Source organism: Dromiciops gliroides, chromosome 2 (genome assembly GCF_019393635.1).
Source record: "Dromiciops gliroides isolate mDroGli1 chromosome 2, mDroGli1.pri, whole genome shotgun sequence".
NCBI classification, from domain to species: domain Eukaryota; kingdom Metazoa; phylum Chordata; class Mammalia; order Microbiotheria; family Microbiotheriidae; genus Dromiciops; species Dromiciops gliroides.
In genome coordinates, this window is record NC_057862.1 from 329,485,918 (window position 1) to 329,498,343 (window position 12,426).

Here is a 12,426-nt window from a genome sequence, read left to right on the forward strand (position 1 = left end):
ATAGTAGTTCTATAGGATGAGAAAGTGTGAATAAGCTACAACTTTGACAGATAGGAGGAGTACTCTATTGATGAGATTAAGACTCCCTCAAAGTATCACTGCAATCCACCATATTGTGGTCAGATTTTAAGATGGTATACTCACCTGGAATCTCCGCATGTCCCGAGGGTTTCCTGCATTTTTTAAGCAATTTTGGTTACATTTGAGGAAAAATTTCAAGAAGAACCTGTAGAGAAAATAAATGTCTTGGTCAGCATTGTACAGCTTGGTAACAAAGGAAAAAAATCACAGGTAGAATATATTTATACACATGTGTGTGTGTGTGTGTGTGTGTGTGTATTTCTCCTTCAACATTTCCTGAAATAAACATAAGCTAACTTGTTACAGTCAATATTGCACATTGAAATCTTTAACCTCTCTGCTGGTTCCAATGTGAACCATCTCCACCAAATCAAAATTCCCAGGACTACCAACACATCTCACAAAAGAATTGCCAAATAAGCCCCAACTCACACGGAGTAAAAATTTCACTGTAATTTAAGACAGGCATTCATTGTACAAGAATTACCCAGGATTCCCTAAATCAGAATATTTGGAGTAATGTGAGGCAATCCCTCTAATTTCACAAAAGACAAATATCTGGCAAAATATACACCATGAATATAAATTCTCAGTAAGCATATTTACCCAAACAACTCCACTGAATAAATTAGGCTGATAGTCATTGGATATTTATTGGAATAGTCATTGGAATTTACATGTGGAGAAACTGCCTTACCGGCCTTGAACAAGTTCACCTATGTTTCATATCTTCCCTGTGTAATTTTATTGGGATATACATTCTTGACAAAAGTTATGTAAGTTTTGACAAAAAAGAATCCTCCATCAGACCATTTTCCCCCTGAATCAACTCCTCATTGAAACCCAGGGGCTTAATTTTGCTGAATCATGGCCTGTGCTACAAACTCAGATTTCAAGTTAAGTACAGAAGAGACTACAGTGATGGAAAAGACAAACTTAAGGTGTTACCACAGCTAATCATTTCCAAAGTAATCAAAATCCCTACACTGGGGGGGGGATCTATTTCTGTGAGTTCCCCTAAGTACTCCTACTACCCCCTGATACTTTGAAATACAGATGTTTCAGGGAGATTCAGCAAAGGGGCTTTGAAACACAAATATTTTCCATAAATATCAGAATGCATAAAACACCAGCCATGTAATTTTCTCTTTGTAGAAATATTTTCTTTTTTTTTTTTTGCCCTGCAGTTTATTTCAATGTCAAAGGCTCACTTCAACACAAATATGTCCAGAAGATTCTTGGTACCTCAAAATCCAAATATTAATTAAAAAATTAACACACTGTCAACCAACTGATCACCTCGATAAAGAAATAACAATGGGCTACAGTCTCAACAAATTAATGAAGGAGGCATTAATAGAAATGAAGGTCAAACTGATTTGTAACAATGAAATCATTTCCCTAAAAGAAAAACTTTCCATTTTCTGCTAAGTTGTTCACTAAAAGAAGACTGTAATGAAAAGATACCTCTTTAAAAAAAGACACTAACTTCTATGAGAGTACACATACATACACGCACACTCATGCACACAAAAGTAAACATTTGACTAAAACATTTCCTTCTGTATTATGCATCACTCAACTGTCGACCCATGAAAACCGTCCTTTGAATAATAATCCATCTCAGTTTCCAGGCTCTCTACCTAGGAGCCAAGGTTTGTCAACCTTTTGTCCAAGATAAACTACTGGCCAGGCACCACTGAAACCTAACTGTGTAGAATGAAATCTAACTGTGGGTACCAACCCCAGACACAAACATGTGTGGTGGACTGAGCAGCACTTGCATAGAGAAGATGATTAACAAGTGATAGACTAATTACCCAAAGTTCCATTCCAATGAAGTCTGGATAGCAAGGTCAAAGGTTCTGGGGATAGATTTTTTAAAAGTGTCTTCATGGGTTGGTATACAGCAGGCACACAGTGCCTTAGACCTCTGCATACAGCTATTGGCCACAGTTCCAACAGGATTGCAAGAAACCGCTTTTGTGTAGGGGAGGTTTGGTTCCTACTGATCCTCCCTCTCATGATAGGATTTGAGTATATGATCCAGGAAAATTAAAGTACAGAAACTGGCCTCACATTAGCCCCCCAAAAATCACATTAGAACTAAACTAGATTAATGAATTTAGATGTGAAAAGAAACCTATTTGACTGAGAGAACAATTCCAAATAAAAAGGCCCACCACCCCAAGCGTAAAGCAGGGAAGAATATATATGTTTTTTAGGAGCTGAGAATGGAATGAGGGTGATGAAGGAAGGAGTCTAAGGTTGAAGATTCAAGTAATGGCAGGAAGAAATCATTCCCATTTCCCTTAATGCAGACCCTACAAGTCCTGGTCATCTCAAGTGCACACTATTCACTATAAAAGCCTCCAAAACCTGGCTGTGACAGTTAGAGTCAGATTGTGGTAGAAGGAGCTGTCAGCACAAACCCTGGCAGACAACTGCTTGCCACCGTGAGGAGGTCTGTAATGGTGCCAAAAATGGATTTTGAAAGACAAGTAATAGGGCATTAACTCTTGCCAAAGAAAAACAGAATGCAGGTACTTGTAGATCTTACATTTGAGAGATGGGCCCCTGGATGGCTCTCCTGTCAGCAACTCATCATTTAGCATGCAAGTTATGAAGGGCATGGACACTAGATACCAATTGCCCTAAGCTGCCCCTGCCGTGTGGAATGCTGGCAGAATTTAGAGCCCGCCCCTTCAGGGCCCTCTCCCGATGGATTGCTTGCTGAAATCGAAAGCCTGACCATCTGTTGTGGAGGATAGACATCCCTGTCAACTGGTGCCCAGGGCCTCACACAAGCCCTTATGTGGCAAAGACACTTTGAACGATCTATTCTTTGGGGAAAAGCAGGCTCTACCCCAAGGGGATGTGAGAATTCTTCAGAGTTTTCCCCTAAGTAGGAGCCAAACGGCTGACCCCTTTGGATCGTACTTTCCCTAAAGGAATATATTCCACAGAGAGGTGGTAGATCTAAGAGTTAAAAATAATCACCATTGGAGAGAAGGACTCTTCTTTGGCATGCAAACGTAGGAAAGATTTGTCAAGCTAAGGTTGCAAGGCGTCTGTAAACACTGGGACATATGTTCATCTGCTGATCAATTGAAAAGGCCCCAAACGTGGAGAAGGCTTTTTAATGAAGTCCTAGTTATTGTAACTCAAAGTTTTCATTTCTCTAATGAATTACGACATTTTGTGTGTGTGTGTTTTATAAAGTGTTGTCAGCAGAACCGTAACACTGCCTCACTCCAACTGTGAGAGCCTGACCCAGGGGCGGGGACAAAGCTCCTATTTACCCTGCATAGTTCCATAAACTCCAGGAAACAGCCCAGCAGGGACCAAACTCCTTTTAACTCTACCCTTTTTTTGGTGGGAAATTTTACACATGTATGTATGTTATAACCAACAGGCAACAATAGGCTAATGTCCAACTTTAGTCTAAGGGGTTGGTTAACGTTCAATGTAAGGTTAAACTCAATAGGTAAAAAAAGAAAGAAAGAAAAACCTTTAAGTGTGAATAGTTTAATTTATACCTGCTCCATCAGGAAAAACACACACACACACACACACACACACACACACACACACACACACACACACACCACAGACAAAATCAAAGGTGCATTACCACCTGAAATAGGTGCTTAGTTTATGTTAAAAATTAGCCAACCCCTTGGGCTAATATTAGTCTATATCCTACAATTGAGCATTAGTTGTAATACAAGTATATGGATATAATCAATTAATTTGATCCAGTTGAGGCAGTCTTTCATGCTGGTGACTAATCAATCCAACACTCAATCACAAGCATTTGTAGAATGCTGTTGATATGCCCAGAGCATTGCAACTCAGTACTGTGGGGAAGTTCTATGTTTCATGGGGGAGTCAAATTGATTAGATAGGCAAGAAGGATCTATTTTCAACTGTGTCAAAATGCAAAAAGGATGGTGAGGGCACACACAGTGTCTTAAGATTAGTTGAAATGACTGGGGATATATCATCTACAGAAGATCCAGGTGAGGCCTGATGATAATTTTGTTGTTGAGTAGTGTTTAACTCTTTGTGACCTGCATTTGGCATTTTTCTTGGCAAAAATAATGGAATAGTTTTCTATTTCCTTCCGCAGCTCATTTTACAGCCAAGGAAACTGAGGCAAACAGGGTTAAGTGATGTGCCCAGGGTAACACAGCTAGCTTGAGGCTGGATTTGAACTCAGGTCTTCCTGACTACAGGCCCAGCACTCTATCAATTGTGCTACCCCACTGCCCCTTTGGGGCCTGATAGCTGACCTCAAATATGTGAAGATATACCATGTAGAAGATAGGTTTGACTCCAGAGGCCAAAATAAGGAACAATCGGATTTCAGCTCAATATGAGGAAAATTTTCCTAAAAAGTAGAGTTGTGTGGAACAGGGTTGACTTGGGAAGCAGTTAGCCTCCTCTCACTAGAAGTGGTATTAGGAATGTTGTGGAATCTACTTCTGTTCAGATATACATTGGATTAGATGACCTTGAGGTCCCTTCCAGACTTGAGATTCTATATCTCTACATTAGCATATTCTAGGCTTAATAGTAGACATTTAAAAGTATTTATTGACTTACTCCACAGTGTGGAGTCATTGCGTGGTAGGAAAGGGGGAATGTTCCTACAGTTTTATACCTATTACAACCTCCTAGGGTAGTTAGTACCCAGGGAGCTAGAGGTAGAAGGGAAAAAATATTAGACTAGAACTCAGAAGACCTAGACTTCAGTACTGGATGTGCTACTTGCTTACTGTGTGACCGTGGGCAATTCATTTGACCTCTAACCTCAATACAAAATAACAGGTTAGGACCAGATGACCACTAAGATCTCTTCCAGCTTTGAGATGCTATGCTCTATCAACACCTCAGAGATATAACCTTCTATGGATATCTGTGTATATGGTTTTAAAATGGCTCACAGCATAATGCCATATGCCTAATAAATAGTCCACAAACTGAGGTGATTGACCAAAAAATGACTAAATTTGAAAATCAACAATAACTCAGGTAATGATCCCCCAAAGTCCTGAAACATATAATCAGAAAATACAGATGCTTAAATCTTAAAAAAAAAAAAAACTTCAGCTAGTCAAAACTGAAGGGCAAATGTAATAAAACAGTCTATTAGGTAAGAGATCGTACATCATTAATTATTATGTAAAGTGTTCTTATAGATCAGAGACAAGCAGGTTGAATTTTCCCCTCTCCATGTCTCAATCCTGAAAAATCATGTTTGGCTGTTTTCATCTGTTCTCATAGTATCCGGAATTAAAAAGGAAAAGAACAAGACAGACCTAACTCAAGACATAAAAATCCTAACTCCAGTCTCAAGACTTTCTACAGACTCTTCTAACTTATGCCTGCAGATGGTTTACATGGCAGACGATCCTGCCAAAAGATATTCAGAGCACGGAGCCTCACTCTGGCCCCTGAGCAGGGAACAGCTGTGTCAAGACAGCCATAGGGTTCCTTTTGTACGGTATTTGGGCTGGCACCATACGCAGTGAGCTGGAGGGTGACATAGGGAAATGACTTACGATTCACAGACCTCAGTGGTGAAGTTGTTTGTTTCTACGAGGGACATCAGCTTTGGCTCCTGCTTCCAGCAATGGAGGGAAAAGAATAGCAGGGGATACTATGTCCTGTACTCTGTCTTTATAAACCGATGCTATGAGATGCAGAAAGAACCCCAACTTTCAGGATGGGAGACAGATTTGACTCCTTACTTGAATATTTATAAGCTGTGTGACTATAGACAAGTAACCTTACCTCTCTGAGTCTCAAATTCTCCACCTAGAAAATGTGGATAATAATGCCTGCAAAAGCTACTTCACAGGTTTATCACAGGCAAAATACATGGCAGACCTTAAAGCACCATATAAATGTGAATTATTATTATTATTATTATTACCCTGAGATGCTGAGCTGCAAGGAGCTGAGTTTAATAAACTCTTATATGAATGGGTAAGCAGGATTTGCCTGCCCATTGCTACAATAAATATGTCTCTTGAAGAAGAAAAAAAAAAGCTACTTGGAAAGAGAAGATCCTGCATTCCTAATGTCAAAGAAAAGCTTGTTTGTTCCCAATACATTGGAGAAATTGTTTGAGAACAGTTCATCCATGTGAAAATATGACACCTGTATGGCTGCCAAGATCAGGGGAGACCTGTGGAGATGTACTGAATGAAGGAAGACTTGGAGGACAAACTGAAACTGTGTGGGGACGAAGGAGGTTAACTCCCTCCCTGACCTCCACACATCTTCCAAGGACTCAAAGTTCTAGAGACGAGTTGCACCAAATCCAACTTCTACAGGTCTCCTTTGTGAGGTGGAAGATTGAGGAGCAAGTCATGTCATGGAGGAGATTCTACTAAGGTAAAAACAACTTAACAGTCTTATACAAGGAACCACAGAAGGGACCTTATGGGTCATCTGGTTCAACCCTTGTCATTTACATTATGAGGAAATGGGGTCCCAGAGGGTTGGACTGCTTCACCAAAAGTGTTAACAGGTTAGATGACAGAGCAAAGATTTTAAACTGCATCTTCTGACTCAGAAGTTCAAGGAAAGGAGTAAATTGAGAATCATTATGGAAATATGAGTAATACTGCATTAGAAGAAGCCCTATAACTCATCAGTGACTAGAATGAATGATAAGAATTTGTTATTTGTTAAAAAAATTGTTGGAAAAACTGAAAATCAGAATTACAGAAATTGATTATAGAACAATAGCTTCCTAAGTTAAGGTCCAAATAGATACATGACCTAGATATAAAGAGATTACAAAAAATTTGAAGAACATGGAACATATTACTTATCACTCTCTAACATCTTGATCATTTTAGGAAAGTACTCAGTTCAAAGAGAGATCCATGACCAAGCTGAAAAGTACCTACTTCTTTCGAGCACAGACAAGCAGGAGACATTTATGAAGTAGAAAGATGGGGAGAAAAAAGATGCTGTGATAAACAGAACAACACAGGAAGAAAGGCTGTCTCATAACAAAAGTCAAATCCCAAAGTCAGGAAATATAGCCAGGAAAAAAAAAAAGTGCGAACTGACCACTTCCTAATAGGAAGAGAATCAGTTGAGTGGTTCCTTAGAAGCAACACAAAGGAAAATCATAGTCACATAGTTTTCTTAATTCCTACTTCTGCTTATTGTTACCGAACGGATGCCCTAACAAGTTTGAACCGGGAGTGAGCAGAATGAGAAGAGAGAAAATGGCCACCACCTTTTTGTCAGATTCTTTTCTATTAGCTCAGTGACACTCATTAATTTGTTCACATCAAAGTCTCCTGGCCTATCCCCAGAGTTGGTCCTCTCAGTCATAGCCATCAAGAATCAGACAGATAGTTAACCTAAGCAAAACCTAAAGTATTTGCCTGTTCCTTGGGGAATGAGGGCTGTCTTTAAATTGCTACCATCAAAAATAACACAATCAGATGAGAATCACGCAGAAGGTAGTGCTTGGAGACCTTGGGCATGAGGATTGGGAAAGGGACACCAAAAGTTTCATTTCTAGGTCACTAGTTCAAGTCCACAAAGCCCCAGGTCGATCCAGATGAGGGCATGACCAGATGACAGCTGTCTACTCCCCCTTGCTAACAGATGTCTATAATGTGTACTTACTAGTTCAACCCAAGGCTATAGAAGCCAACCAAGGACTAAAATACAGTTGACCTTATATTAAGCACAAATTAAAATACTGTTTCAAGGACACCAGGAAGATCTTCCTGAAAATACTTCCTCCATATTCTGGCATATACTTAAAATTTCTGGTTAATAGTAAAAAGAAACCTGATGTTTATATGGCACTTTAGGACTGGCAAAGCATAACCCTAGGGCAAGTATGACTTTTTTTTTAATGACCATTTTATGTCCATTATGACCATTTTAAAAAAGAAGAAAAAAAACAGATTCAGAAAAGGTAAATGACTTGCACAGGATCACTCGGCTAGAAGTCAGACTTGGGTTTCTTGATACTAGTATAGCATTCTTTTCACTACCCAGCCTATAATTTAAGACTATTAAAATGAAACTGCCACTGGAAGAATAACACTGAAAACTACAAGTCATTTAGAGTTAGTGTGGATTCATTAATTCATTCAACAAATATTTATTGAGAATCAACAGAGGTTCTATAGCATGTCCTACAAATTGATCAGAGCAGGTTTTGATAATAGAAGAGAAAAAAGCAGAAGAGATCTGGGTTCCTGAAGGAGGTAGAGGAGAGTGTATAAGGAGGTAAAAAATACCCAGCCCAGAAGTGACAGACACAAACTATGTCACCATCATGACTTTCTCTAAGGCTGGCCCTGAAGTAAATCCCATTCTATCTCTTCCTTTGAAATGAGATTTGAAAACAGCATGAGAATTTCTGTCATTGCCACTGGGACATTCCCATTACATTTTTTTTTCCTTTATGTTTCCTTTATTTTGTTTTGTTTTTTTGTTTTTTAGTGAGGCAATTGGGGTTAAGTGACTTGTCCAGGGTCACACAGCTAGTAAGTGTTAAGTGTCTGAGGCCAGTTTGAACTCAGGTCCTCCTGACTCCAGGGCTGGTGCTCTATGCACTGCACCACCTAGCTGCCCCCATTACAAATTTTGATGAGAGATGGTAGTTTCTTTTACTTGTTCCTTGCATGGTCATGGCCCAGCTCACCATGAACCTTTATAACAATTAACCCTTAATGACAAACATGAAGAAGTATAGGAGAATTATGTTTGATGAAAGAGCCAATAGAAATATGGATGCTGAGGGAAATCAGATCATCAATCAATAGCAAATAGCATCTTAACAAGAGTTTGCCATATACACCCCTTCCAGAAGGGTGTGTCTGTGGATATATATATATATATATATATATATGTGTGTGTGTGTGTGTGTGTGTGTGTAGGTATATATATAGGTATATGTATATATATATATATGTGGGTATATGTATATATGTATGGGTATGTATACATATGTATATATGTATGGGTATATGTAGACATAGACACACCTATATAAACATGTGTATGTACATATATGCATATACGTAAATGGTATACCATCTATAGATGTCCATATGCAGGCTGCTTCCCATATTTGCCTGACATATTACCAAATGGTTTTCTCCCAATTACACAATATACTTGGCCAATGACCAACCATACAGTGATAATTTTAAAAGAGATAATCTCAGATGATAATAAAATATCATGAATTTATATTATCACCTTTCTAAGACCTCAAAAAGACTTTCTCTGCAAGACAAGGAAAAGAAGCCCTCATTATTTCAATTTTAAAGATGGGAAAATGGAGAATTCCAATTGCCTTTAGAAAAAGTCACTGTAAGAATGGGGGCAGCTAGGTGGCGCAGTGGATAAAGCACTGGTCCTGGATTCAGGAGGACCTGAGTTCAACTTTTGACACTTACTAGCTCTGTGACTCTGGGCAAGTAACTTAACCCCCATTGCCCCGCAAAAAAAGAAAAAAAAAAGAAAAGTCACTGTCAGAATGGAGCAAAGTAAATTCAGTTCACTTGATTCCTTGACACATTCGTTTTCCTAATACTCATTTAAAAATGACCCATGATGTACAATTACACTTAAAACTCTAACAGTATTTAGTTCTCTAACATTTTTGTCCAAAGAATACTTTGAGTTTTTGAGCTGTCCCCATTCATATTTCTTAAGCTCAAAAAATTTTCCATTTTCTCCCCATTTATAGGACCACATCTAGTCATTAAGACATGAATTTGGAAGCAGGATCTTTAGACCAACAATTTAGCTATATCAATACACAGCCATATCTCTGGATAAAACTGGAAAAATATCCCTGTTTTCTGTAATTCAAAGACAGTCAAGCAGGTTTTAACTTTGTATATGGGCAGTAAGGGGAATAGAAGATGAAATGGAATCACTCTGGGGGAATTTTAAGTATAGAATGCTTATACTCAAATGGAGAAAATTATTTAAAAAATATGAAAAAGTAAAATAAAGTTAGGAGTACAAGGCAAGGGGCAGCTAGGTGGCGCAGTAGATAAAACTCTGGCCCTGGATTCAGGAGGACCCGAGTTCAAATCTGGGTTCAGACACTTGACACTTATCAGCTGTGTGACCCTGTGCAAATCACAACCCCAATTGCCTCACCAAAAAAAAATTAAAATTAAAAAATAATAATAATATTAACAACACACAAAAGTACAAGACAAAGACCTGTCCCAGTCTTTGTCTTATTCTTGACTCAAGAGGAACTTAAAGTCCATTCTTTGTAGGTGGATAGCTCACACTTGGGAGTAACTCAAACTCTAGGCCCTTTGTTAGTTATGTTACAGTAGGGGATTCCCAGATGAAGCCTGAGGTCAATTCCAACCCTCAAATTTTGTTATTTGTAAGCAGACAGGTAGGAAAACGTTCCAATGTTCAGGGGAAAAAATGCTAAGGTCCCCAGAGTTTTCAAATCTTTTTTAGGGAAACATAAATAAATTGACTTTACCTTTAACATCTATCTCACCTGAGAGTTACAGAGTAGCTTAATATCAAGTGCCTACTTCTACAAGAAGAAAGTAGGGGGAAAATAGTTATTCCGAAAACAGGAACTTTCCCTCTTGGTGAATGAAATGACCATTCTAGTAGTTATATCGGGCAAGGTGGGGATCATGCTAACAATAATGCACCAGTAGGTCTGAGTTGGAAAATAACACCAATCAACAGGATGCCCCACCTCTCTGACATACTCCATTTCGTTAATTCAGCCCTTAATATAAGCATCTTCTAAATGGTCTTAATAGAATACTGAAAAGGCCAGAAGAAATTCATACACTAGCCATTCTCTTGATCAGCCTTTATATAGTCAACTCTCACTTATGTATGCTCTTGGAGAAGAGAAGCCTCGGGTACCCCAAATAATAGATAATTTCCCATCATTCATATTTGAATTTAGAATGCAGAGACCCACTCAAATATAATCACACTATAATATATATTCTTATTTGTGTATATAATATTCACACCATCTCTGACTATCTCTAAATTTATTTGAGCCTCACTCTGCCAGTAGCAAACTGAGACAGAGATAGGAAGCAGAAATAAGAAAGCCCTCAGTCACTGCAGATAAGCCAGTCACAGAAAACTCATTGTTTGAAGTTCGTTTTGGGAAGAGATCTCTTATTCATCTGTGATAAAATGTGAAAGTCCTAGCATCAGAACACGAAAATAAAGATATGTAATAGGCCATAAGCAACAAATCGTGTCTGGATCTTTAAGAGACTGAAACTAATTTCACTGGTCCAATAACTTTTTTTAACCACACCCACCAAGTTCACCACATTGCATTTTCACATTCTTATTGTCATTGCCTGGGCACACACATCATTACTGATAATGGATTTAATTTGAGCAATGACTTGCATTGAAATCTCAGTGAATCTTAACATGCCAACATTGGCAGAAGCCAAATAAAACAAGTGACTCCTTAATTTGGATTTAAAGCTCTGGACTAGCTTCCAAATAAAAATGGCCAGAAAATGCCATATCTACTGAGGACTAATGCTAATCATATGAGTCCCAAATTATTCTGGTTTATATTATAGACTATCCAATAAGTCTGTGTGCTGAGTCCATAAAAATATAAGTAGGAATGTATCATTTTTAAAGGGAATGCAAAATATATTCTGACCTGATTTTACTGAGAGTAGCGTCTAAAGATATCATAAGAAACTAATAAGGAAAAGCTGAGACTGAAGCTGCCGTGCATACAGAACAATGAATGATGTACACACTTAGATTTTACAGGCACCTCAAGTCACTCACAGATTATACCAAATCTCCCCAGAAATGATAGCATTCCAAAGAGATTCCTTTTCTTCTCAAAACAGTAAACCTGGACCATAGTCAAACATTACCCCCAAGACACAATCACAGAGCTGGAGGGAGACTTGGAGATTTTGTAGGCAGATCCCCTCATTTTTGAAAGGAGAAAGCAGATTGAGAGAGAAGTGACCTTCCCAAGGTAACAGCTTTTTAATGGTAAAATCAGCACTAGACTTCAGACTTTCTGGTTCCTGTCCAGTGTTCTTTTCAATAAAGCATGTTGCACTTGCAGAATAATAATAGTTTGCATTTTTATGTAGTGCTTTTTAAAATGTTTGCACAACGCTTTACAAACATCATTTCATTTGATAATTACTATTTTTTTTAAAACGGGGCAATGGGGTTAAGTGACTTGCCCAGGGTCACACAGCTAGTAAGTGTCAAGTGTCTGAGGCCGGATTTGAACTCAGGAACTCCTGAATCCAGGGCCGGTGCTTTATCCACTGCACCACC

At 38.5% G+C, this 12,426-nt stretch overlaps 1 protein-coding gene across 1 annotated transcript in view; it reads right to left on the reverse strand.

Annotated features, from left to right (window-relative positions):
• The window catches only part of EBF1 (EBF transcription factor 1), a 469,914-nt gene that overhangs the window by 171,670 nt on the left and 285,818 nt on the right, over positions 1-12,426 (reverse strand). The window contains 1 exon segment of the mRNA XM_043988839.1: positions 145-226. Coding sequence (XP_043844774.1) covers positions 145-226 — 82 coding nt within the window.